This window comes from Gamsiella multidivaricata (genome assembly GCF_025024155.1).
Source record: "Gamsiella multidivaricata strain RSA 2152 chromosome Unknown BC939scaffold_16, whole genome shotgun sequence".
Classification (NCBI taxonomy): domain Eukaryota; kingdom Fungi; phylum Mortierellomycota; class Mortierellomycetes; order Mortierellales; family Mortierellaceae; genus Gamsiella; species Gamsiella multidivaricata.
The window spans coordinates 395994-418751 of NW_026251724.1; the positions used below are offsets into that span (position 1 = coordinate 395994).

Sequence of the window (22758 nt, forward strand, 5' to 3'; positions counted from 1 at the left end):
CGATATGAAAGATATGAGACAGAAATCGAGAGAGTGTTGCGAGAGATGGATGAAGCGGAAGAGGAGCCGGAGCGGGAGGGTCAGGACACGCTGGACAAGTACTATTATATGGATGCATACAAGACAATGGACCAACAGTTGCATCGGAGGCCGATTCTGCCGGTGCCTGTGGCACCTCGACCGATGTCGGGGGAGGTGTATAAGAAAACCCATCGGATGAGTCTTCCTATCCAGGCTCTGATGAGTAAGCGCATCAGTCTGGGGGGTTCTTTTCGATGGCGCGGGAGGGGTAGTGCCGTTTAGAGGTGGGAATTACTATCGTGGTTAGTTCTATTTGGCATAGATGCATCTTAAAGTCAGCAACAGCATCAAGGCCCCTCCATATCATTCATGTCTCTATGTACAACATTTTAAATAGAGCTCTGTTTATTTGCTGCAGTGCTTTTATGTGCTTATGATAAAGACACGATGTGGAGTGGAGCAAACGTCCTTTTCCTTCACGGTGGAGACAGGGAGTTGATTGGCACGCGTTGATTGGCTGCATTGAACCTCTCTGCGCACAAACGCCCAGCCCCACTCGCCGTAATCAGGCCAGCCAGCCAGTGACCTTCTCCTTTCCTCCTCCGCTCTTTTCGCCCCTTTTCGCTCCTTTCATTCATTCATTCCTCCCATTCATTCAACCAAGTTTTCATTCCATGTTCTTCAAAAGCCTCAAGTGCACAGCTGTGATCGCAGCAGTAGCGGTGCTGGCCCTTGCTGCCACAGTCATGGCAGGACCTGGGGCCGGCAAACCCGGCTCGCCCGATAACGACCATAGTAATTATGGCGATATGGGCAAAGCCAAAGAGTAAGTTTGGTTAGCCCTTGAAGCCTAGACCTGCACTCGAAGTCATTAAAAGAGTGTGCGATTCCGGGGCGGTGCGATTCTTTGCCATGAACAATGTCAAGTTTGCATTTGCTACAGAGCAACCGATCCCCTCACAACTCACCTTTCGTTATTTCTCTTTCTCTGTCTTTAATTGGTTGATTAACAAATTAATGTATACGATGAAATAGGTTTGCGAAGGAGCATATGGGCGAGAAGGGTAAGAACCTGACGGAGAAGGAGGAGCTGATGATGTTGTTTTCGCTCCATGACAGCAACAAGGATGGGTTTCTGGACGGGATTGAGCTCCGAGCGGCGTTTAGTGATTATCACCAGGGAGCACCAGAATCAACCCTCAGTCTGCAGCAGATGTTGGATATGATCGATCATGTCATTGCAGAGGACGATACCGATAACGAGTACGTGTCAATTGCTTCGTTCTCATATCCGCGCATTGCATTTGCATGTGTCGTTATTGGTTTATGCAACTGAAAGAGGACGTTGTTTTGCTGAGATGAATGCTTTCTTTTCTTTTTTCCGGAATAGTGGCAAGATCTCTTGGGAAGAATACTTGATCAGCCAAAAGTACCACGAGGGATAGAGAGCCGCGAAGAGATCCCTTCCCAGAGACCGTCCTGTATATCAAGGCAACTGTGCGGGAGAAAACCAGCAATAAAGCGTAGTTATTTTCATTTGTGCAAAGCAATTGCCGAATTCTCAGTGTTATCCTGCTTTTTTGGAAGAGAGAGATGCTGATACTGATGCTGATGCTGATGCTGACGCTCTTATCGGTACTGTTGTCGTTGCTATTGCTGTTACTATTGCCATCGTGGGAGTGGTATACGCGCTCGTAATGTACATTGAATGTGCCGGCGTATGTCCTCTGTACAAAGGACGTTGAGGGGGCGAGTGTTCCCGTGATGGCGTGGTATGGTCCGTTATGTGCGGTGCGGTTCTTCAGGAATGCAAGACATTGCCTACAGGGTCATACAGCGGCGTCACCTCGACAGTTGGTCTTCCTTTACATCTAATATGATAACCAAGTATGATGAAGAGGAAATGGTTAGAGGGGGGACCATGGTTACAGATCATCTGAACGCCTTGACAAGTAGACTTGCTTTTTCAGGATACGGTAGACGGGGCGACAGACAATGCTGGCGGGTGAGAGATCACATTCGTACTGCACCAGGGACCATAATGTGCATTCGCTCTTTTGGGGAGCGATGATCTGGATCGCGGGTTCGTTCATGCGGTGGTGCTGGTGGCTGTGGTCCATGGAGGTCTGATCCTGTTGTTGGTTTTGCGGCAACATTCCCATGGCGGCGATGAGGGCTGAAACAAAAGAGACTGATCAGATTGTAAAGATAATAATGAGCCTTGATAAATGGCAACAAATTTATTTTTGACCCGCGTAAAAGATTTATGAAAACGCGTAAACTATGTGGTAATTTGAAACGTATTATGTAGGCGCCGGAATCATGTCGCGTAGACTGGCGTGAAACCTGCGAAACCAGTAGAAAAAAGAGGGAAAAAAAAAAAAGAGAAACCTGGCACCACTACCAATTGGCTTTAAAAACGCTTGCTTGCAGCACGAGTTGTCATCACCTTATTTCTTCTTCGCCTTCTTCCTACACCTTCAACGTTCTTCCGTCTGCTCAATTCTCACACAACAACTACTATCATGGCTCTAAGCGCCAGTCTTTTTCGGTTGCTGAACGTTATTGTTGGTATGTGTCCATTCTACAGCCAATTTAACTCATGCTGTACACAAAGGAAACGAAGCCTGCTAACGTTATATCATTACTGCGATTTTCCTGCTTCTCTGAAGCCATCCTGCTTGTGCTGGGTGGTATCGTTCTCTTTGTCGACATCGGCTCATGGAACTCTGGTATCCTTGGTGTCTTCATCGTGTAAGTTTTCTATGCGTTTTCCTGAAAAAGAGCAAGTATTTTACCGTGCACGATATGGTTTTTACGGTTGAAATAGCCTTTGGCTAAGATTCTGTCGTTCCGTTTATTCACCTGTAGGATATTTGGACTGTTGACATTTTTACTCGAGTTCTCCATCCCAGAGTCGATCGTATACAACATGGGGTTTATGTTCTCACTGCTCGGACGCGGTATCTGTAAGCTGCCGTTATCAGATACGTTCCTAGATAACATCGACACAGGCAGACCCTATCTCTAACAATATCTCGTCTGCTTATTCTCCTATGTTCATGTCAACGCCAATGTATCATTCAGTCTATGTTTGGTACGTTCCCGGATAGAAAGACAGAGAGAAGGAAGGACGCGGCTTCAGTCATTAGTTTCACGGCTAATACTATATTTTCTCTTCATATAACTAGCATGGGTGTCCTGTGCCTATCCTGGAGGTGGTTCAACATCTTGGTTGGATGTTTCGTCATGCTGACAGGTCTGTTATATATCGCCATGCACTTCAGCGGCGCTACGCCCTCGCCTTCAATGTCAGCTGACCCTAATGCTGAAGCAGCCAACATGAACACCGGCTATGGCAGCGCCTCGCAGTACAACGATCCTGGACCTAGTAATATGCATCCAAACATGACACAGACCTACCAGAACCCGAATGATGACAGCTATGAACACGCCCCTCGCTAATTCTCTGGTCCCGCAGATCCGAAACAGTGGAGCTGCACCACCACCACATCAATAAGTACCATTATCGTGTTCTTAATAGAGTCGAACAAAGTATAGCGTGCCCCAATACGGGGTTTTTTTAATTTATTTTAATAAACTTTTTTTCAATGCTCCTCATCAGTATGTTGTCCACGATGGGTTCAGAGAGATGTAGTCGTGGTTTTAAACGGACTTCATAGCCTTCTTGATAATCTCCTCGGCCTCATCCAGATCCTCAGGGAGTTGGATCATCTTACGGTCAAAGTGAGCCTCGATATCTCGCATGACGTTCATGCTCCTGTCATCGTGGATAAAGTTGACCGAGACTCCCGTGCGACCGAAACGACCTGTACGACCGATACGATGGAGGTAGGTTTCCGGGTCGGGGTGGCCGTGCTGGTCTGTAGGCATGTCGTAGTTGACGACCATGTTCACGTTAGCGATATCGATACCGCGGGCAATTACGTTGGTCGTGATCAAGACCTTGGACTTTCCGGCGCGGAAGGAGTCGATGACCTCGTCGCGCTGGGCAGCCTCTAGCTTTCCATGGAGTGAAACGACGGCGTGGTGCTTGTCCGACATTTTCTGTGCAATTTCGTCCGCGGTGTCACGTCTCTGAGAGATTGAAGGACGAATGGAGATGGGAAAGGTCAGATATCGCAACACTGCTGAAAAAAGAAAACAGCGAGTAGAAAACAAATGCGCTGTACAACACATACCTTAACAAAAATGATACTTTGACTGACTGTCAACAGAGAGTACAACCCAACCAGGATGTCGTACTTCCGGTTCTTGTTTCCTCCCATCTGCTGACGGCAATCAACGTAAAATTGCTTGATGCCATCAACCGAGAGTTCCTCGGGCTTGAGGGTGATCTGGTTGGCGTTGGGCGCAATCTCCTCTGCAAATTTGCGGACACGGTCAGCCCATGTTGCGGAGAAAAGGACAATCTGACAGTCCCTGGGTAGGAACCTATGATTAGGACAGAAGAAGAAATACGCAGGCAAGAAGCCAAAAATTGACTTAGTAGAATGGCCAACTAGATCCTGCTGTTCCATCAAACAAGTATTGCAGCCATGCTTATTCAAAAGATAGGGTACCTCTTCAGTTGTCTGCTCTGATCCCCGAGACCCTGCAAGTCCAGCATGTTATCGGCCTCGTCCAAAACATAAAGTCGAATGTTTTTGGGATCAAGAACACGTCTCTTAATAAGATCTGTCACGGTGCCTGGAGTACCCACGATGACGTGCGCCGTCACCTTGGGCGGCAAATTCTCGTCCTTGATAGCCTGGGCGGTCGTGACCTGGGTAAACTTCCCCATCTCCTGGATGACTTCCATTGTCTGACGAGCCAACTCGCGGGAGGGCGACAGGACCAGAGCCTACTCCATATTGATAAATCAGTTGATGAACGCAACAGCAGAAATGTGAGAATTTAACAGCATGTGGAGGCTCAGTATAGCTCATGAAATCGTCCTTCGCACCTGAGGGGCGTTCAAGCTGTAGTTGATGCGGCTCAAGATGGTGAGGGCAAAAGCCGCGGTCTTGCCGGTTCCTGACTGGGACTGGGCAATCATGTTCCTTGGACTAATAATGGATTAAGGCAGACAGTTGCATTTGAGGTTAATCACTGAGGTCCATATCGACATCGCATTAATGCAGCAAAACACCGCTGAGCTAAGGTACGTACGGATTCTGGAGAAGCAGGGGCAAAGCGCGCTCTTGGATCTTAGAAGGCTTGGCGAATTTCATGTTGTAGATACCTTTGAGAAGGTCCTCGTGGCTAGATTCACGCATCAAGGGGAAGAGGGAGGGCATTGTGTTAATCCAGGGTCTAGTGGTGTCCATGATCACCAAATCCAACGAGACAACGGACCGACGTCCCGTGGTACTTACAGTCCGAGATCTTCAAATGACTTGGCAGAGTAAAGAGGTGAACTCGAGTCTGCTTGCTGATCGGCCAACTTCACCACAACACTGTAGGAGGATTCCAGAAGATCTGTGGCCCTTTCTTCTACCGTCTGAACTTCTATTCGTATCGAAATCAAGTCGCGGTGAGAAAAGCAGCCATGATGAATTTCCTGTACGGCGTATTTGCAAATTATCCGTCCCATAATTGCTCCATGATCGTCATACCCTCAGCATCATCTGCATTGTTCTCGTTCTTTGTGTCTAATTGCTCGAGTTTGGAAGCCAAAACTAAACAGAAAAGAACCCAGTATTAGCGCAACTGAGCTGCTTTGGTAAATAGCAAACGGTAAAGTAATAATCAGTTGCCTGCAATGCCTACCTTCCTCTGTGGTAGCGTCGTTGACTGCAGCTATTTGGCACACAAAAATGGAGCAGAAGCAGTTGGTTCAGGAACAGTGTGACGAACAGGTACGGGTTCAGTGCTGTCTCTAGTAAGTACCTCACGCGTGCGTGTTGCATAAGTTCTCATGTCTTCTTATATACCTGATGGTTCAAGGGATGCCATGGTGGGATGGACAATGTCGATGATCAGTAAGGAAGTGAAAGAAAGGTGTTGAAGAGCGTCGCTGTACAAAAAGGATGCGACGGCGAAACTGAGGCCTTTGCAAAAACCACCAGTTTCGCACATTTCTGGGTTACTGCAACGACCGCGCCCCCCGTAAATGAACGGACACAGTCACCACTCGTGGCTTCAGTTTGTTTTTTGAAGCCATTTTCTTTTCTTCTTTTTTTTTTTGACCAACCTCCAACCGCAGCCGTTACAGAACCTTCTGTTCACCCTGTCATTTTGAACGACACGATGGCCGATATCGAACCCGTCGCTCTTTCTCAGAACAAGCAGCAGGAGGAGGCACAGCTGGAGCAGCCAGGTCAACAGCTGCAGCAGGAAATCACTCAGTCTAGTGAAAACCCCGTCGTCGAAGACCTCGGTCATAGTGACAGCTGGGGACAGGATGATGACGAGGACGATTTTGACAGCGATGAGATTGACCTAGAGGACCTTGAGGATGAGCTCAATGACTATGATGGCTGGGACAATGCCACAGGAGGTACCGCATCGCTTTCGTACTCTACCATTGTGCTCTTGGGACCTTACCACTAGCGCAGAAGATCTCACATGCCTTCGCTCGCCTCTTACTGTTTTTCGGTGCCGACTAGACTTTACGAAGCAGTATAACCGCCTTCGTCAACAGCTTCAGCCAAACAAATCAACAAATCCGGTAGTCAGTGCACCTGCCGCCAACCAACCTCGCAAATCGCCTGCTGCAGCGAAGAAGACTGAGTTGTCTCAGCATAAGGATGACGATGGGGCTATGGCGGGAGATCAGATTGAAGCTCTCAGCACAAAGTTTGAAGGGAGAATTCATCTTGGAGAGCACAGCGTAACTCCACCTGTGGCAGCAGAGCTCAAGATGGGAAGCAAGAAGGCTGCAGGAGATAGGTAAGGAGCCCAAAATTCAGATCATCGCCTGCAGTTCTGTCGTATCTATGCCTCGGCTATCGGAGATATCTCCATATAACCCACGACGCTGACCGTCTTCTTTCAAACATGTCTCATGTAGGACCAAAAACACAGATAAATCCGACCGCGCGACCTCGGACCAGGTACTGGATCCACGTACTCGCATCATCTTGTTCAAGATGCTTAACCGAAATGTCATCTACGAGGTCAACGGCTGTATCAGTACAGGAAAGGAGGCATGTTATCACGTGTGATTGCCGTAAAAGTCGTACGCTTGTAGATATCCTGTTGAATCTAACTTATGGCCACATTTCTATTTATTCTACTCGAATATAGGCAAACGTATATCATGCCAGGACAGAGAGCGGAGAACATCGTGCTATCAAGATTTACAAGACTTCAATTTTGGTGTTCAAGGACCGCGACCGATACGTGTCAGGAGAGTACCGTTTCCGTCACGGATACAACAAGAGCAACCCTCGCAAGATGGTCAAGATCTGGGCGGAGAAGGAGATGAGAAACCTGAAGCGTCTTTACCAGGCTGGCATCCCCTGTCCTGAGCCACTGGTCCTTCGCATGCATGTCCTTGTCATGGGATTTCTGGGCGACAAGAATGGCTGGGCGTATCCCCGACTTAAAGATGCACAGGTCGATGAGGACCGATATCCCGCCCTGTACTTTCAGCTGGTCAAGTACATGCGTATTATATATCAGACTTGCCACCTTGTCCACGCAGATCTGAGCGAGTACAACATCCTCTACCACTCACGCACGCTCTACATCATCGACGTGTCCCAGTCTGTGGAGCACGACCACCCTCATGCGTTTAACTTTTTGCGAATGGATATCACGAACGTTTCGGACTACTTCAGGAAGAAGAGAGTTGCGGTCATGGGTCAAAAGGAGCTCTTTGATTTTATCACGGATGTCAGCATCGAGATGTCCGAGGAGGCCATGGACAACGAACTGGAGAGGATTCAGAACAACCTTCCTGTGAACGAGACCCAAGCCGAGGCTGACAAACGCATGGTGGACGATGCCGTCTTTGCTCAATCGTATATTCCCCGTCATCTTCAGGAGGTCATTGATGTCGAACGAGATGTGCGCAAGGTGCTGGAGGGCGATACCGAGGAATTGCTTTACACAAAGATGACGGGTATCAAGAATGTCGACGAGCGGCCCAAGGACGATAAGTCGACCTCACGGACCAAATCTGGTGTCGACGACGAGAATTTAGCATCAAAGCCGAAATCCATCAAATCAAAACTAAAACCAACTAAGGAACCCGCACCCACCGAGGCCGCTGGTCTATTAGCAAGTACAAGCACAGAAGCCGGTGACAAGGATAAAGAAAATGACGATGAACAAGAGGAAGATGAGGAAGATGAGGAAGATGGCAGTGGATCCGAAGACGAGGAAGGCGAATCCGACGACAGCGAGGACGCATTTAGGAAACAGGCGCGCGGCAAGCGGAACGAGGACAAGGAGGCCAAGAAGGAGCGGAAGCAAAAATCCAAAGAGGAGGCGCGCGAGAAGCGAAAGAACAAGCTTCCGAAGGCGGACAAGAAGCGCAAGGTCAAATCGACTTCATCTAAAAAGAAGTAGTGGGATACATCCCATACACACTCAATAAACCCGCCTGTGCCGAAAGAAGCATATTCAGTATTCATGGCTGGATCGATGGAACGATTCCACCTTCACGCCTCTTGACCGCGTCAAACGATCCGCAGAAGCCAAGTTTTTTTAGTAAAATGTGGAGAGTCGAGAATTCTCGATCTGCTCATCCAGCAAAACCAGACATACTAATCGATTAGTGAGGATCAGGTTTCATAAGCTAAATACTTTTCTTTTAACGCCAGGACCCCGGCTTGCTATGATATCCGGGATCTGAAAAACCCATAATTGGCCGCGCTAAACCTACGCATAGCAGACAATGGTTGAAGCTGTTAAAAAATAAATAAAAATAAAAAAATAAAAATAAAAAATAAAAATAGAAAATAAAAAATAATACGATGTTCTTGCAGTTGAAGTTCTGAGGTGATGTACTAAGGCCCGCTATTGCCGCCGAGTTACTGAGGTCCAGGACTGCGGAACTCATATCGCTCAATCTGCACTGAGGCTGTTCGCAAAGAAGCTCATCAGGTTACAGGCAGGGGTTTACCCATATGATAACGCTGGAGTTGATCCTGGGAATTGCCTGGGATTGAATGCACGACGGCAGTTCATATCTGAAAATGCCCTTCGTAGTTCACGAGGCCGTTCATTTTTACGTTGAGCGTGCTGAACGTCTGTTGTATTGCTTGAGGTCGCTTCTCATATCTCTGCCTTGCCTTTTGTCGCTCTATATTCTCCCGCGATCGAACTTGACTTTAGAATGAGAATAAGTCTATTCTTGGGGTCGCCAGAATGTTGCAGCGATTCCATAGATATACAACGGCTCCTCCGGAGCTAGTGCTATTCTAGATACTAGTCCTCGATTTGCACGTAAAGCAGGGCAATGTCGCCGCGGTATACATGCGGAGCCAACATCCAGTGGAAGTTGTTGAACTTTGTGCTAGGTAGGCTAGGCGTCTTTATGACAGACTGGCTCCGATAATGTTTATGGAGGCGACAATAGTGAGGCAGAAGTCCCTTCTGCGCTGACCACAGTGGTTAAGGAGCGTTGTTGGATATGAATGTCATAGGGGGCAGCAAGGATAAAAGCCCTGGTAGAGACACATATCTTTTAGAGCGTCAAAGCAGCGCGCAAGATTTTCGACATATAGTCCATAGTCCTCATTAAGCAAGATCTGGTTACAAACTCGAAAGACCATCGAAATACTACATCGACATAGAGGGCTCGGTTGATCATAGCACCGGATGGACGACAACAAACCCTATAGGATGTCGACGGGTGATCATCTATGAAGAAGAAGTAAGGAGTGAGGCGTGCTAGTTCAGAGTCCAGTCTTGTCTCTTGTTGGCTGATCATAACAGCGTGCTGCACAGATGTTTTGATAGTATTATTTCAGGCACAGCGTTTCCTGATCAAAAATGAAATGCGGCGGAAAATGACTCGCGAACTTTGTTTTATTTTCCATTGAGTACCCTACAAAGCACCAGAGTGCGCCCGCCTCTAGTCTTGAGGATGCAATGCCAGACTCCAATCTCCCTTCTTCAGGGCATCGTGCGCATCTTGGAAAGCCTTCTTGATTGCGACCACGTTCCTTCCTCGCACCATACCTGCCACGTTCCTGCTCGTTTCGAAGGGATCCATCACGCATATGAACTCGTCCTGCCTAATTTGCTGCTTGCCCTGACCGATAATCTTGGTCGCCGTGGGTCGTGCCCTAATCTGGCCCAGTCTTGAGTTTACCTCCCAGAGTCCATAGTCGAACGTGCTGCCAAAGTACGAAAGGAAGCCCAAAAGCAGCTCGGATGCCGTGCTCGTATTCATCTTCGCAGCGGCTCTGTGGTTGGACCAATTGTGATCGTAAGTGCAGTCGTACCCGTCCACCTTCTTGTAAACCATCCTCCTCGGTAACTGCTGTTGCAGAGCTGGCAGTACTGGCGTCCCGACCGATTGGAGATAGTTGATCAACATTAGCGTCAGAGCGTAGGAGCTCAAGAAGCCGTTTTTGGCAGATAGGATCCTATGTCCCTTAGCGATCGCCTTCAGTGAAAACCAGATAGTGCGAACGCGATCATCAATGTTGACATACGTCTTGATCAACTTAGAGTTCTCGATTGCAGCCGCCTGGTTGATGCTAATGTCGCATGGAACGCCGTTCCAAGGGTCCCAAAACGTCACAATGGGCACCTTTGCGTTCCTAATTACTTGAACTCTTTCGTAACCGATTCTCCAAAGGGCATTCCCCAGACGCTTGACCGTCAGCCAGTTGCCGGGATCCAGTAGTGTGAGATCCACATCACTGTTCTGTAAGCTCAGGCCGTTGGCAAACGATCCCAAAATGCCTACAGACAGACCGCTATCGTCGAGCTCGTCCTGAAGCCCTTGCTGCAGTGTGCCTGAGATGCTAGACACGTCACTGTCCCGTTGCTGGGTACTCATCGTGCTGTTCTCAAGGCTTATCATATTAACGTTGATCGCGGCGAGGTTCTCTGTCAACCTTTGTGCCGCCTCTTTCCATTGCCGTTGGATCTCCTGTGCTAGTCTTAGGATCTCCTCTGCTCGTTGTCGCTCCGCCTCGTCTTTCTGTCGCTGTCGCTCCGCCTGATCTTTCTGTCGTTGCATCTCCTGCTGCCTTTGCTGGTTGCGGCTGAGCTTCGCCTCATTATGCGCCCTGGTGAACTTTTGAACCGCCGGGTCATCGTCTCGGTGTGGCAGATTCATGGAGGCTCCTCCAGAACCCTTGCTCAGCCAGGTAACCTCCCTTAAATAGCATATGACTGTGGCAATGTCATCTTGAAAGTCAAAGGGTACGTTTTCGGCATAGTCCCAGAGGAACTGATTGATATCTGATTGTGAAAGTCCCGGGATCTGGATGACTTCCTGACCGTAGTAGTCCGTTTCGCGGGTGCACCAATGCGGGAACAGGTCATAAAAGTCGGGATCATGGTTGCATTCATCAATTAGGTTTCCCACACCGTACTCGGTGTTTAGAGAGTGTCGATAGACATAGATATTGCAAGGGATGGTAAGGTTGTAGTTGTAGTTGCTGCAGAGGTCAGCAAAGTCGTCCATGGAGCGCGCGAGTTCCTCGAGAGATAGTTCATAACATTCGCCTTCGTCGACCGTCGCCGCGGACTCGAAGAAGATGCACTGAAGCAGGACCGAGATGTAGTGTTGCCGGTTGGCCATGGCGAATGAATAAGGAATGCCAATCGATCTTGAAGGGGGTGATTGAGGGTGGTATAGGAGAAGCTGAGTTGAGTTGCTGTGGACAAGCCAAGAGGTGGTCTGTCTCATCCCTATTCTAGACTAGCATCATTGTCAGGATTGCCATGCTTTGAAGATATTCAGCCGAGCAGCGGTAGACTATCCCATGATTTAAGTAGTACCTTGGAGATACCTTGCAAAGTATATTCAGGAACGCGACATGGGAAGAGTAATTAAGAACAATAGCGAGGATGGGACGCCAGGCTTAGACCACCTGAGAAGACAGGAAGAAGGATTGATCAAGGGGTTCAAGATAAGGAAAGACTGCTGTCAGGAAGGGTCCTTTGAGTCGAGACAAGACACCAGGAGGAGTCTTCGTGCGTTGGGGCAAAATCCATGGCGGCGCAACCATGGGCAATGGTGTGGTGTTTTGGCTCAACTTTAAAGGGAAGCGGGATATTTATGAATCGACCCACTTTTTTTTTTTTAGACTTCACACACTTTCCCTTCTCTTCTCTTCTCAGTCGCCAACATCCTCTTCACTCTCTCTCTTCTCAACATCACTGAATTCCCTCCCTGCTATGCCTGCCACGCCCTCCACGCCCTCCACGCTAAGCGCCCGTCTGCAAGCCCTCGTCAAGGTAATAAACGATACTCCTGAGACTGAACGATAGCGCAAGAAAGTTCCCACGTAGGGCCGATCTTCATTGGACTCGACATGGAAAGAAGGAAGAACCCGCTTTATATCAACCAGCCTGGAGGATCAGCACTAGCTATTGCCGCCAACGACACTCACATCCCACAGAACGATTGACCTCTCGCTCATTACTGATCGACATGGGAACATGTAGCATTGGAGATATGATGGCTGCGGGCATTGCATTACCCGTAGCCTGATCAGACGCTAAACAACGATTTTTATTACATAAGAGGATTTTTATGGTGTTGGATCAGCATGTCGCCCCAAAAGAGCCCCCAGCATAGACGACATTGGACACTCCATTCGGATATTCAGTTCGCGACCTGAAGGTTGAACAGAAATAACTGGACCAGGGATGATTTCAAAAGAACCTGGGATGGAATCAGTTGCTCCATTCCTTCTCAACCATTCTGACGATGCATTTACATAACGATTTGTCAAATTGTCTCTGTAGGGTCCTCAATTCGTCTGGTGGTTGGGCCATCTCACCGTGCTGATCTGTACGGTCTTCTACCTTCCGTACTGGCTCACTTTCAACTACAAGGCCGGATCGCATTGGTACTCCCGCGCCTTCCTCGGCGCCATCCTCAGCTATGGTGTTGTCGTCTACAAGTCATTCCCCGTAAGTTTCATTTCTCGATGCAAGGCAGTAACGTCGAATAGACAGCGCAAGCGCAGGACTGATCGACTACACTACCAACAAACAGGGCGACACCACAGGATCGGTCGCATATTGCGATGAGAATGAAGGCCCTTTTTTTCCGTTGTGGATCCGTGAATCGTGCTTTATCTCTGATTTGTCCCTAACACTGTGGTTCTTCCTCTACGCCATAGAAATTCAAACTCGAGGCTCAATTTCTCCAAAGCGTCTTTGTCGAGGAGAATGTCCAGTACTTCTTGATGGCTATTTTCTGGTGGCGATCAACCCCAATGCTTGGTAGGATGTCGCTGGAAAAAATTCAACTAGCCGCACTCTGGGAAAGCAACTTTCGCGGCCTTCTGACTTAGCCTTGTTTGTTTCATTCCCATTAACTAGCGCCGTTGATCCCCTACGTCATTTTCGCCTTCTTCAACGCACTTAACTACACAAGGACCAACCTCATCCCAGCCATCTACCCTGGCTCGTCTGTGGATCTCAAGGCGTCACAGGCTGCTGGCATCTCGCGTAAGATCCAGGTCTGGACCGAGAAGAATCATTCCAGCGCCATGGTCCTTGTCGCCTATGTCGAAATCATCGGTGTCATGGGCTCTTCAATCCTCGGCGCTATCACGTAAGTCCGAAAAACGTCTTTCGAGAGGAAGATCTGTGAACTTGTACGAGGCAGACATTTCTAATAATCATTCCTCTTTGGGGAGGGGTTTTTTTTATATGCATACAAATAGATTCCAATCGTCGTTCCTCGCGCCAATTGTGTATGCTAATTTCTTGCGTTTCCGCTACTTCTTTTCGTTGCACACGCGTGCTGCGTTCGCAGTACTCCGTGGTCGTGTGGATGCTCACGTTATCGGTAACCCCAAGCTTCCTCCCAAGGCTATTAAAGCCTACGAATTCATGCGTGGTGCCATCATCCGCTTTGGTATGGCTGCCGTTCAGCAGCCCGCTGCAGACCGCGCTCAGTAACCTTCCCCTTCGTAGACCCCCTCTTGGATCGAAAATAGAATCCATGGACTATTTACTCTTTAACTCCCTTTCTGGAGATGGATATCCTGCATCCAGCCTGCTCTCTTGAGTGGCAGGCAAGTTCGATTATCAAATAAAGCACCATATTCAGATTCGTATCTCAGCAGATTATTCTCATTAGAAAAAAAAAAAAATAGCTGAGGATGTGCTATGCTAAAGTGAATGATGCGTGATGGATATGGAAGATTGATAAGATTATGAAGATGATGACGAAAAAAAAAAGGTATTCGTTCAAGACTGTCCGCAGAGTTTATGCTTGGGTAGCAGCGGCCTTGGCTGCGTTAGCGTCTGCAGTCTTGATCAGGTTCATGATAAACTCCTGCTGCTCCGACGTTGTCGCCTTGGTCAGCTCATTGTAAGATGCAAGGTTGTGCTGTTGCAGTCCCGTGAAAACATTCCGGAAGAGAACATAGGGATCGACTTCATCCAGAGGCGATTCAAAGTAGATCTCCTCCTCCAGCTCGTCGTACTCAGATTCTTCGTCATCCTCGCGGTCAGCGGGGCGGCTCTTGGATGCCTGCTGGGCCAAATACTCGAGATACTCGTGGCCTTCGTCAAAGACATCCTCTTCGTCATCAACCCACTCTTCCTCAACACCATCTTCGTCCCCAGCAAGGGCGGCTTCGAGCGCAGTCTGACCTTCATCGTCTTCCTCACCGTCGTCCTCATCGTCTGATCCAATGTTGTACATCTTTTCCATTTCCTTGCGCTCTAGAAAAGGTGTCAAAAAATCAATCATTGTGGTTAAAAATCTAGCAAAAATTCAACACCAAAGAATCCTGAGGTAAAAACCGATACAATAGCAGTGATGACTTACTGGCTTGAGCAATGGGAAGTCCCTCAAAGTTGCTCAAAATTCCGTTCAAGACCTGAGGCCATCCGCTCTGAAGCGCGGCGGGTAGTTGCTCCACGGGGACGCTGAGGATAGAGCAGAGAGCAACAATCGACAGCTTCTTGTCATGAACGCGTGAGAACTTCTCCAGATTCGTGAACCAGACAGTCAAGAAGCGCTGGGTCCAGCCATTCTCTTCCAAAAGACGCAGTGTTACTGAAGGGTTATAGTACAGGCAGTTCATCACGACTTCAATCGCTTGGATGCGGAATTCGACAGTTTGGATGCGGTCAGCTGGGCCGAGATACTCAAAAACGAGGCCCAAGATCGGTGCCAAGTACTTGTCAACGTGTCCTCTGCAGTTTAGCAACAGTGACTCTGAGAGCTTGCAACCCGAGACACGGTCGTTTTCGCCCAGACGGTCGCTCTTCATGACGGTCTCTATCATGTCAAAGATCATGTGCTGGACATTCTCATTGGTCGAAACAACATCTTTGCCATATGAGACATAGTTGTCGAGAGATGGAAACATCTCTTCCATAAAGTCCAAAGCCGACTCCTTGAAGGTCTTGTAGATCAGCTCAAAGACACCCCACATGTTGGCCGAAATAGCCTTGGCCGAAAACGTGCAGCTGTCGATGATCTCAAAGACGCCGTCGAACAAATCGATAAGAGCGTTCTGGAGAGTAAATTGGATCACAGGCAAGAGCGCAATCTCAAGCTGGTTCAAAACCTCAGGTGTGCTCTCCAAGCTGATGATAAGCGTTCCCATGGTCTTTAAGACGCCCATTGCAGCCATCGTCTTATCCGAAGCCTCGTCAATGGCACTGTCCGAGAGGTCATCGACTCCATCGGCTCCTTTGGTCATATCCTCACAGATACGCAAGAAAGTATCACGCAACTGTTCACAAAGCTGGACAGCAAAGGGCGCCAAATCCTGTGCAAATACCTCAACGAATTCGTCCATCACCTCTGCCAGGGTGTCGACATCAATCTGATTGGTCATCGCCAAGAGCTCGTGCATGATAAATTGGAGATGGGGCTTCATAGCCTCAAGCACTGCCTCGTGGCGAATCATGGGGCGAAGTGCGAGGGCAGCAGTGACCTTGACAGGCAGTTCGTTATCACGCAGGCGATCCATCAAACTAGCGAAAGCAATAGCTACATTGTTGGGGTCTGTGAAGTCCAAATCGCTGAACTGATTGATCATCTCACATGCCTACAAGACATCCCGTTGTAAGGACCAAAGACAGCGAGGTTAGCCTAAGATCGAAAATCTTGTTTGACTGATACAATGCATCGCACAGAAATGAGAGAGACGTACGCGTGCACGGAGGAAGGGGTACTGGCTCTTGAATTCTGGGAAAACATGGGCGACAAAGACGGGCTCCATCATGGCAGCCAAAGATTTCTAATATTCGACCAAGAGAGAAACCGTATCAGTAAATTAGCTCCGCACATCCAGGACCATTCTTTATATTCAAATAGTACCTTTCGCAAAATCAATGGAGCCAGAGCGCCAATCATGACCAAAGCGCCATCTTTCTCTCTAGGGTCCTTGGTCTCGGCAGGAGCATCGTTGTACTTTTGAAGGACAGTGTTGGCGAGTGAGAGAACCTGCATGAATGCGTTCTGGCGGTAGCGGGCCATGGTGGTCATAAAGTTTACAGCAGCGGTCGAGGGGCTGGTAAAATCTTCCAGCTTGTCAATCCTGGAGTGGACGTATTCGACTGGGTCGTCGACCCAAAGAGCTTCATCTGCAGCAGTAAAGCACAATTGAGGGAAGACAAAATGGGTGACTAAGGTCTCTGAGTGGGGCTTCATGAGCGACCAGATGTTCTTGTCCTTGACACTAAATCGGTTAAAGTGCAGATAAAAACAGAGAAAATGTTAGTAATCTCCTCAGGGTTTTGCGAAGTATATGCTGGTCAGAATCAAGGTCATCTTCGATGCCATACCATTCCTCGAAGAAGTTGCCAATGAGGCAGAGGACACGTGGGCTCAACCATGCCTGCTTAGCGACCCAGAGCTCGATCTGCTTCAAGTAGGCTGAAAGGATGTTGGGGGCAAAGTTTGCGACAAAAGTCTTAGCAAAGGCCTTAAACTTAGACTCCGAAGTCAATGCTGTAGGGTTGCCGTATCTGATGTAAAGACGGTTCAGGCACTGGTAAGCCCAGCGCTTAGCCTTCCACCAGGGATGTTTCTCCAATTCCTCAAAATCCGTAGGGAGTCCCTCGGCTGGCACAGGTTTCTCGACCATCTGAAGGAACAAAGTGCCCCAGGGGACTAGTGAGGCGCTATCTCTCTGACGCTCCGAGAGATCAATCTGGATGGTGTAATGGTAGCACTTGAAGATAATCTTGAGCATTTCTGCTGCCTCGGTACTGTCAGAGCTGATCAGTCCGGCGCCAATTTGCTGGATGGCTGGGAAGAACATAGCGATAATTTCATCCACTGGCTCACGATCATCAAGCTTGAACCTATGCTCCCGTGGAGTGAGAAACAAAGGTCAGCTACAGATTTGTGATACTAGTATGAATTGTTCCAACCGCCCGATGTCCTTTGCTCGAATGTGCGCACTTACTTGTAGACGCGGAGAACTTCCTTCAAGGCAATAAGTCCAACAAATACTGTCTTGGGATCCTGAGACTGAAGCAAGTTTTGAACAGTGTTGAGATAGCCAGGGAACTTGGCAGGGAAGTCGTTCGACAAGATAGTTCCAAGGACAGTGATCAGCTGAGTACTAGAAGTGAGAGCCATAGAAAGCCGTTGAGTGTCAGCAAAAAACACAATCCAAGCCCTAGCATTACAAAGTATAACAGGCAAAGCTGCTTACCGAATGACTGGAGGAGCAGAAGCCAAGAGCTGAAGAATATTTGCCTTGATGGCATCCTTGTCAGTGTCTGAGATCTTGAGATGGGCAGGGGTAGTCTCTGTCTCGAACCAATAGCGTCTGACAGCATTCTTGAAGTAGATTGATGCTATTGATAAGTGTGCAGTAATGTACAGACAAGATCAGTGAATAAGATCTGTGCAATCTCGTTCTTCAATAATAAATGATGCCCTATATCGTACCTGCTTGACGGACGTGGATTTCTGATTCCTGTGCTCCAATGATATGCATTGACTGGAGGAGGGTGCCCTGGGTGCCCTCCAGCTACAATTGCGCCAGGAAGAGAGAATGGAAATGCAGTGGATAGTGAGTGACAAAGTACAAGTGTTGTAAAAAGAAGCGAGTGTTCAGTCATGTATGCAAGCATTGTACCTCCTTCAGCTTCAACTCGGCCTGGATGCGAACATTGGGGTCTGGCTGGAATGTGGCCTGGAAGAGCTGGTAAAGGCCTTGGATGTCCATAGTAATCTTCCCTCTTTCTTTCTTTTGGAATGGAATGGAATGAGGATCAAGAGGAAGGAACAGAAAGAGTAATGGCCGAGAGAAGAGGATTTGAATCTGATCAACAGAAAATTTTTTTGAGCTCAATCCTTTGCCACCAACATGCTGCTTTTCGCTTGTCCCTTCCCTGTGCTGCATTTAGAAGCAAAAAAAAAAGACAATCTTCATCCCATCCTTTCTATTCCATCATAACGACGCTCGTAAGCAATGCTCCATCGTGACCCCACTAGGGTCGAGCTGAGGACAGAGGACCTTGCTGACTTTGATCGCGCCAGGGAAGAGCACCTTGAGTCCCTCAAGGATGAGCACCGCAGGAAACTCAGCCTCGCAACCACCGTGCCGCCACCAACTCCTGCTGACCCTGACCTCCGTACCGTAATCACAGCTACAACAAAGCAGACACAGCTCGATCCTGTCCAGATCGCTCTTCAGGAACGAAAGGGAAAGAGCACCAGGGATCGCATCCTCGGCTGAATTGCATTCTTCCTCTTTCTTTGCACCATGCTGATTGCCCTTAATAAAACCTTCTTGCACTGTACACTAATACCATGCGCCGGCCGAACTCATCACCTCTTCGCTTATTTCATACCCTCTTGTCATGGTCAGTCGATTCCGCTCCTCGCTTCGTACGGTCAGCGCACTGTCCTCAAAGAACTCCTTGGCCCTGAACAGGGCCGCTTCACTTGCAGCACGCGCAACATTCTCGACACTTTCTCCAACATGCTTCGCGTCCGCACATACCGGAGAGTTAGCATACACGACCGACAAGTTTCCCCACATGAAGAGGAACAAGTCCTTCAAGAAGGTATAGACCAACTACGAACTTGTTCTCCTTTTCAAGTAGAACGCAAACCCCTCCCCCCCCCCCAGCTGAATTCACAGCTCAATTGACTTTGAACGACATAGCTTTCGGAAGAGGATATCTCTTACTTCAAATCCATTCTGGCCCCCTCTAGTATCACGCAGGACAAAGAAGACCTAGAGACATTCAACAATGACTGGTTGAGAAAGTACAGAGGTCAATCAAAATTGGTTTTAAAGCCATCGTCAACGGAGCAGGTCTCCAAGGTCCTGCGATATTGCAACGAGAACAAATTGGCAGTCGTCCCACAAGGTGGAAACACGGGTTTGGTCGGTATGTTAATCTCCATTTGTTATTTTAGTGCTTGCAAGCACGGCGTATTACTGACTGAGCTCCTGCTCAAACAAATATTCTTGAATAGGTGGCAGCGTGCCTGTGTTCGACGAGATTGTGGTCTCCATGTCCAACATGAACTCGGTCAGGAGCTTTGATACTGTCTCAGGCAAGTACGCGCCACTTCAGCTGCTCTTTATTGAGTTCAATGGGTGACTCATCGATAAATATTCAACAATATATGTGTATCGTATATATAGGCGCGCTTGTATGCGATGCAGGATGCATTCTCGAGGTACTAGATAAGTACCTGGAGGAGCGTGGGTACACTATGCCCCTCGATTTAGGTGCAAAGGGCAGGTACTGTTCTAGCGCCTCAGTAGGTCCATGACATTCGTTGTCTTACTTAGTCCCGCTAACCCGCCTATATCTTAATTTATGCCCAGTTGTCATATCGGTGGAAACGTTTCGACCAATGCTGGCGGTCTGAGATTACTACGATACGGATCATTGCATGGAACCGTATTGGGCCTGGAAGTCGTATGTGTTGGGTAATAGTGTCTATTCAGATTCAAACATGCAATGTCATGTAACAATGGCCTTATCACTTCTTTCATCGTCAACTGTAGGTACTGCCTGACGGAACCATCCTTGATAACCTGTCGATATTGCGCAAGGACAATACTGGATACGACTTGAAGCAGCTTTTTATTGGCTCTGAAGGCACCTTGGGAATCGTCACAGGCGTGTCTATCCTCTCGCCAAAGCGTTCCAAAGCAGTTAATGTTGCACTACTGGGCCTCAACAGCTTTGATCAAGTTCAGGCGACATTTAAGAGGTCGAAGGACGAACTGTCGGAGATTTTGTCAGCGTTTGAATTCTGGGACCAGGAGGCCATTAAGCTGGTCAAGCAGTATCTTGCTGTAGGAGCAAACGATCCTCTCCAGACGCCACATCAGTTCTATGTTCTTGTCGAAACCAGCGGCAGCAATAAAGACCACGATGATGAGAAGTTGAGTAACTTTTTGGAAGGACTTCTGACAGAAAACATCATCCAGGATGGCGTTGTTGCCCAGGACACGACTCAGATCCACAACTTGTGGGCGATTCGTGAGGGCATCCCAGAGGCGTGTTCCAAAGCGGGAGCAGTCTACAAATACGACATCTCTATGCCTGTTCCTGTCCTGTATCAGGCTGTCAAGGATATGGAGAGCCATTTGCTTCATAAAAGTGCCCTAGGCGATGGAAGACTCTTTACTTCAGTCATTGGATATGGCCATGTCGGTGATGGTAAGGGCTGTCTTTTTGTTTTCAATGAAGCGTATTTGCTACTGAATAATAGCCAACGACTATGCGGCTGATCCTTATTGCTGTCATAGGCAATCTTCATCTGAATGTGACCGCTAGGGAGTATACTCGAGAGGCAACCGACCTAATCGAGCCCTACATCTTTGAGTGGACAGGTAAGCGGGCGACATTAGGGTCCTACTCAGGGTCCATACTTCCATGTCCAGAACATCACTGCTTGGCCAACACTTTCTAATGCGTTCTTCGATGCCTTGCGTTCATTAGCTCAACATGCCGGATCTGTCTCTGCAGAACACGGCCTCGGCGCATCCAAAAACAACCATTTGCACTATTCTAAGTCCCCGTCCATGATCCAGCTGATGGAGAAGGTTAAGCAGATGATTGACCCTAATGGTATCATGAACCCGTACAAGTTTTTACCCGACAAGTAAATCCATCATCCCACGGAAAATAAAGACTATCATGCGCTGTTCCTCACCGAGATACACAGACAGTTCAAATGAAGGATGGTGTAATTTTGATAACGCTTATATGCATTATGTCCCTACCGCTGTATTCACGCAAACGAAACAGATTCACCGGGCTCAAATGTGTTATCGCCCACCATCCGGACCAGGATCCCTTGACTGAAGAACCCTTGGTCACTCCAGGACTTCATCTCTGCTCCGGAAAATGGCCCAAAAATCTCGTCCGCACTCTGGCCCTCTGGCGGATTAGCCCATTTGTACTCCCAGCTGACTGGGTTCGATAGCAGCGGATCGTCCTCCAACATCGCCAAAGTCTGCTCTCCTGGCTTCAAAACCGGTGTCCCGACCACCCAGTCGTCTGGGATGACGTCTGCTCTCCGAAGGATCCTGACCGCCTGCTCATATGTTTCCTCATAAATATCAAAATGTCCCATCGCCATCATCCTATCACACAAGTCTGTCAATTTCTCGATTGCTTTCCTTCGCTTTATATCCTCCTCTGACTCTGGAGCCTGTACTGCTTCCTGACCTTCCTCGTCCATCCTTTTGTTCTTTTGCCAACTCTTCTTTTTGGTGTTTTTTGTGCTCTTCGCGCCCGCCTTCTTCCCGCCGCCCAGCCGCTGAAGCGCCTCGATCACGGTCTCAGATGGTCTCAAAATGTTGACCAGCTCCATGTAAATGTCCGTCTCTGTCATGATAGTGGCAGCCGCTTCCCGTTCCTCGGCCTGTGCCTGCTTCATCTTGCGCTCGTGAGCTTCACGAGCAGATTGAATGTCCTTGCGAGATACACCCTCGAGCCAAGAGTCATGGAATCGATCAGGGTCGAGCTTGCGGATGAAGTTGCCTGCCTCGTCAATCTCTCCTCCCTCTTCCAGTTCTTCCTTCATGTTGAATGCCTCGATCTTCGGGTTTCCCTCCGAGTCATATTCTTCTTCATCAAGCTCATCCAGATTCAGCTCCTCACCCTCGATCTCAGACCTATCGAATCCTTTGTTCTTGCCCTTGTCCCTCAAAGCCGCCTTCTTTTTCTTTTGGATTCTCCGCCGCTCAATCTCTTCTGGATCCGCAAACATGTCGTCTTCCTCTTCCTCTTCCTCTACGCTAGCCTTGGTTACTGCTCCTGGTATATCATCCACGAATGCCTTCTTTTTCTTTTTGTTGAAATTCTCGTCGTCACTGCTCTCCTCGCCGCTCATGTACTCGACCACGGTGACGCCTCCCCTCCTGCCCTTGCGCTGCTCTAGTAGGTCTGAATCGTCAAACTCCTCAAGAAAACTCTCCCTGTCGCCACCGAATCGGACGCGTTTCTTGGAGTTGGAGGATCCCTCGCCTCCGTTGGACCATTCCCCGCTGGTGGACCGCTTGTTGCTGTTGGCTGCCATGGCTGTAATATGGTTGCTGAAAGAGTGGTCGCCCAAGGGTGCCGCGGAATGAGCCAATCTCTAACAAGCCACCAGACCCACGCTCATCTTAACCGAAGATGGCC

The 22758-nt window shown here is 48.5% G+C and overlaps 10 protein-coding genes across 10 annotated transcripts; 5 read left to right on the top strand and 5 right to left on the bottom strand.

The window, feature by feature from the left end:
* The first annotated feature begins 502 nt into the window (after positions 1 to 502).
* BC939DRAFT_444475 (uncharacterized protein) lies at positions 503 to 1603 on the top strand. Its single transcript, XM_051554683.1, has 3 exons — positions 503 to 847; positions 1057 to 1284; positions 1412 to 1603. The coding sequence occupies exons 1-3, from the start codon at positions 696 to 698 to the stop codon at positions 1464 to 1466; spliced, it is 435 nt and encodes a 144-aa protein (XP_051414685.1). The 5' UTR covers positions 503 to 695; the 3' UTR covers positions 1467 to 1603.
* BC939DRAFT_444477 (uncharacterized protein) lies at positions 1561 to 2213 on the bottom strand. Its single transcript, XM_051554684.1, has 2 exons — positions 1984 to 2213; positions 1561 to 1892 (listed from the first exon to the last, which is right to left on the bottom strand). Exons 1-2 carry the CDS (start codon positions 2181 to 2183, stop codon positions 1823 to 1825), a joined length of 270 nt encoding a protein of 89 aa, XP_051414686.1. The 5' UTR covers positions 2184 to 2213; the 3' UTR covers positions 1561 to 1822.
* A 267-nt stretch (positions 2214 to 2480) lies between these two features.
* Positions 2481 to 3587, top strand: BC939DRAFT_444479 (COPI associated protein-domain-containing protein). Its single transcript, XM_051554685.1, has 5 exons — positions 2481 to 2592; positions 2694 to 2775; positions 2893 to 2990; positions 3109 to 3118; positions 3213 to 3587. The coding sequence occupies exons 1-5, from the start codon at positions 2547 to 2549 to the stop codon at positions 3484 to 3486; spliced, it is 510 nt and encodes a 169-aa protein (XP_051414687.1). The 5' UTR covers positions 2481 to 2546; the 3' UTR covers positions 3487 to 3587.
* Positions 3588 to 6055, bottom strand: BC939DRAFT_444480 (ATP-dependent RNA helicase DBP5). Its single transcript, XM_051554686.1, has 9 exons — positions 5958 to 6055; positions 5794 to 5823; positions 5640 to 5702; positions 5400 to 5532; positions 5194 to 5286; positions 4988 to 5090; positions 4605 to 4885; positions 4224 to 4476; positions 3588 to 4119 (listed from the first exon to the last, which is right to left on the bottom strand). The coding sequence occupies exons 1-9, from the start codon at positions 5977 to 5979 to the stop codon at positions 3688 to 3690; spliced, it is 1410 nt and encodes a 469-aa protein (XP_051414688.1). The 5' UTR covers positions 5980 to 6055; the 3' UTR covers positions 3588 to 3687.
* A 157-nt stretch (positions 6056 to 6212) lies between these two features.
* Positions 6213 to 8876, top strand: BC939DRAFT_491148 (RIO1 family-domain-containing protein). Its single transcript, XM_051559479.1, has 4 exons — positions 6213 to 6523; positions 6633 to 6915; positions 7037 to 7172; positions 7273 to 8876. The coding sequence occupies exons 1-4, from the start codon at positions 6274 to 6276 to the stop codon at positions 8539 to 8541; spliced, it is 1938 nt and encodes a 645-aa protein (XP_051414689.1). The 5' UTR covers positions 6213 to 6273; the 3' UTR covers positions 8542 to 8876.
* Positions 8877 to 9981: 1105 nt separating this feature from the next.
* BC939DRAFT_527005 (uncharacterized protein) lies at positions 9982 to 12140 on the bottom strand. Its single transcript, XM_051561391.1, has 2 exons — positions 11938 to 12140; positions 9982 to 11857 (listed from the first exon to the last, which is right to left on the bottom strand). Exon 2 carries the CDS (start codon positions 11843 to 11845, stop codon positions 10052 to 10054), a length of 1794 nt encoding a protein of 597 aa, XP_051414690.1. The 5' UTR covers positions 11846 to 11857; positions 11938 to 12140; the 3' UTR covers positions 9982 to 10051.
* A 106-nt stretch (positions 12141 to 12246) lies between these two features.
* Positions 12247 to 14242, top strand: BC939DRAFT_444487 (uncharacterized protein). Its single transcript, XM_051554687.1, has 5 exons — positions 12247 to 12396; positions 12910 to 13077; positions 13290 to 13392; positions 13492 to 13726; positions 13839 to 14242. The coding sequence occupies exons 1-5, from the start codon at positions 12337 to 12339 to the stop codon at positions 14074 to 14076; spliced, it is 804 nt and encodes a 267-aa protein (XP_051414691.1). The 5' UTR covers positions 12247 to 12336; the 3' UTR covers positions 14077 to 14242.
* A 28-nt stretch (positions 14243 to 14270) lies between these two features.
* BC939DRAFT_421593 (armadillo-type protein) lies at positions 14271 to 18398 on the bottom strand. Its single transcript, XM_051553094.1, has 9 exons — positions 18234 to 18398; positions 18044 to 18125; positions 17805 to 17949; positions 17553 to 17711; positions 16927 to 17448; positions 16460 to 16820; positions 16293 to 16379; positions 14954 to 16187; positions 14271 to 14847 (listed from the first exon to the last, which is right to left on the bottom strand). The coding sequence occupies exons 1-9, from the start codon at positions 18321 to 18323 to the stop codon at positions 14387 to 14389; spliced, it is 3141 nt and encodes a 1046-aa protein (XP_051414692.1). The 5' UTR covers positions 18324 to 18398; the 3' UTR covers positions 14271 to 14386.
* Positions 18399 to 18960: 562 nt separating this feature from the next.
* Positions 18961 to 21236, top strand: BC939DRAFT_483535 (uncharacterized protein; the record flags this gene model as incomplete). Its single annotated transcript, XM_051559188.1, has 8 exons — positions 18961 to 19167; positions 19269 to 19497; positions 19586 to 19666; positions 19758 to 19857; positions 19944 to 20037; positions 20127 to 20787; positions 20877 to 20960; positions 21070 to 21236. 8 exons carry the CDS (start codon positions 18961 to 18963, stop codon positions 21234 to 21236), a joined length of 1623 nt encoding a protein of 540 aa, XP_051414693.1.
* Positions 21237 to 21361: 125 nt separating this feature from the next.
* On the bottom strand, positions 21362 to 22654 carry BC939DRAFT_501058 (uncharacterized protein; the record flags this gene model as incomplete). The annotated part of the gene is made up of 1 exon (XM_051560114.1): positions 21362 to 22654. The coding sequence occupies one exon, from the start codon at positions 22652 to 22654 to the stop codon at positions 21362 to 21364; it is 1293 nt and encodes a 430-aa protein (XP_051414694.1).
* Positions 22655 to 22758: the final 104 nt, after the last annotated feature.

Bases quoted from the DNA above. Each gene is read 5' to 3' on its own strand.
- BC939DRAFT_444475 (XM_051554683.1), top strand. From the start codon at position 696: ATGTTCTTCAAAAGCCTCAAGTGCACAGCTGTGATCGCAGCAGTAGCG. The intron at 848-1,056 runs GTAAGTTTGGTT...ACGATGAAATAG, and splicing joins GATATGGGCAAAGCCAAAGA to GTTTGCGAAGGAGCATATGG. The intron at 1,285-1,411 runs GTACGTGTCAAT...TTTCCGGAATAG, and splicing joins GAGGACGATACCGATAACGA to TGGCAAGATCTCTTGGGAAG.
- BC939DRAFT_444477 (XM_051554684.1), bottom strand. From the start codon at position 2,183: ATGGGAATGTTGCCGCAAAACCAACAACAGGATCAGACCTCCATGGAC. The intron at 1,893-1,983 runs GCAAGTCTACTT...TTATCATATTAG, and splicing joins GTCTACCGTATCCTGAAAAA to ATGTAAAGGAAGACCAACTG.
- BC939DRAFT_444479 (XM_051554685.1), top strand. From the start codon at position 2,547: ATGGCTCTAAGCGCCAGTCTTTTTCGGTTGCTGAACGTTATTGTTG. The intron at 2,593-2,693 runs GTATGTGTCCAT...GCTTCTCTGAAG, and splicing joins GTTGCTGAACGTTATTGTTG to CCATCCTGCTTGTGCTGGGT. The intron at 2,776-2,892 runs GTAAGTTTTCTA...ATTCACCTGTAG, and splicing joins ATCCTTGGTGTCTTCATCGT to GATATTTGGACTGTTGACAT.
- BC939DRAFT_444480 (XM_051554686.1), bottom strand. From the start codon at position 5,979: ATGGCATCCCTTGAACCATCAG. The intron at 5,703-5,793 runs GTAGGCATTGCA...TTTTCTGTTTAG, and splicing joins CGACGCTACCACAGAGGAAG to TTTTGGCTTCCAAACTCGAG. The intron at 4,120-4,223 runs GTATGTGTTGTA...TCAATCTCTCAG, and splicing joins AAAGTATCATTTTTGTTAAG to AGACGTGACACCGCGGACGA.
- BC939DRAFT_491148 (XM_051559479.1), top strand. From the start codon at position 6,274: ATGGCCGATATCGAACCCGTCGCTCTTTCTCAGAACAAGCAGCAGGAG. The intron at 6,524-6,632 runs GTACCGCATCGC...GGTGCCGACTAG, and splicing joins CTGGGACAATGCCACAGGAG to ACTTTACGAAGCAGTATAAC. The intron at 7,173-7,272 runs GCATGTTATCAC...ACTCGAATATAG, and splicing joins GTATCAGTACAGGAAAGGAG to GCAAACGTATATCATGCCAG.
- BC939DRAFT_527005 (XM_051561391.1), bottom strand. From the start codon at position 11,845: ATGAGACAGACCACCTCTTGGCTTGTCCACAGCAACTCAACTCAGCTT.
- BC939DRAFT_444487 (XM_051554687.1), top strand. From the start codon at position 12,337: ATGCCTGCCACGCCCTCCACGCCCTCCACGCTAAGCGCCCGTCTGCAA. The intron at 13,078-13,289 runs GTAAGTTTCATT...TCTACGCCATAG, and splicing joins TCGTCTACAAGTCATTCCCC to AAATTCAAACTCGAGGCTCA. The intron at 13,727-13,838 runs GTAAGTCCGAAA...GCATACAAATAG, and splicing joins TCAATCCTCGGCGCTATCAC to ATTCCAATCGTCGTTCCTCG.
- BC939DRAFT_421593 (XM_051553094.1), bottom strand. From the start codon at position 18,323: ATGGACATCCAAGGCCTTTACCAGCTCTTCCAGGCCACATTCCAGCCA. The intron at 18,126-18,233 runs GTACAATGCTTG...GCGCAATTGTAG, and splicing joins CCGAGTTGAAGCTGAAGGAG to CTGGAGGGCACCCAGGGCAC. The intron at 16,188-16,292 runs GTACGTCTCTCT...GATGTCTTGTAG, and splicing joins ACCCCTTCCTCCGTGCACGC to GCATGTGAGATGATCAATCA.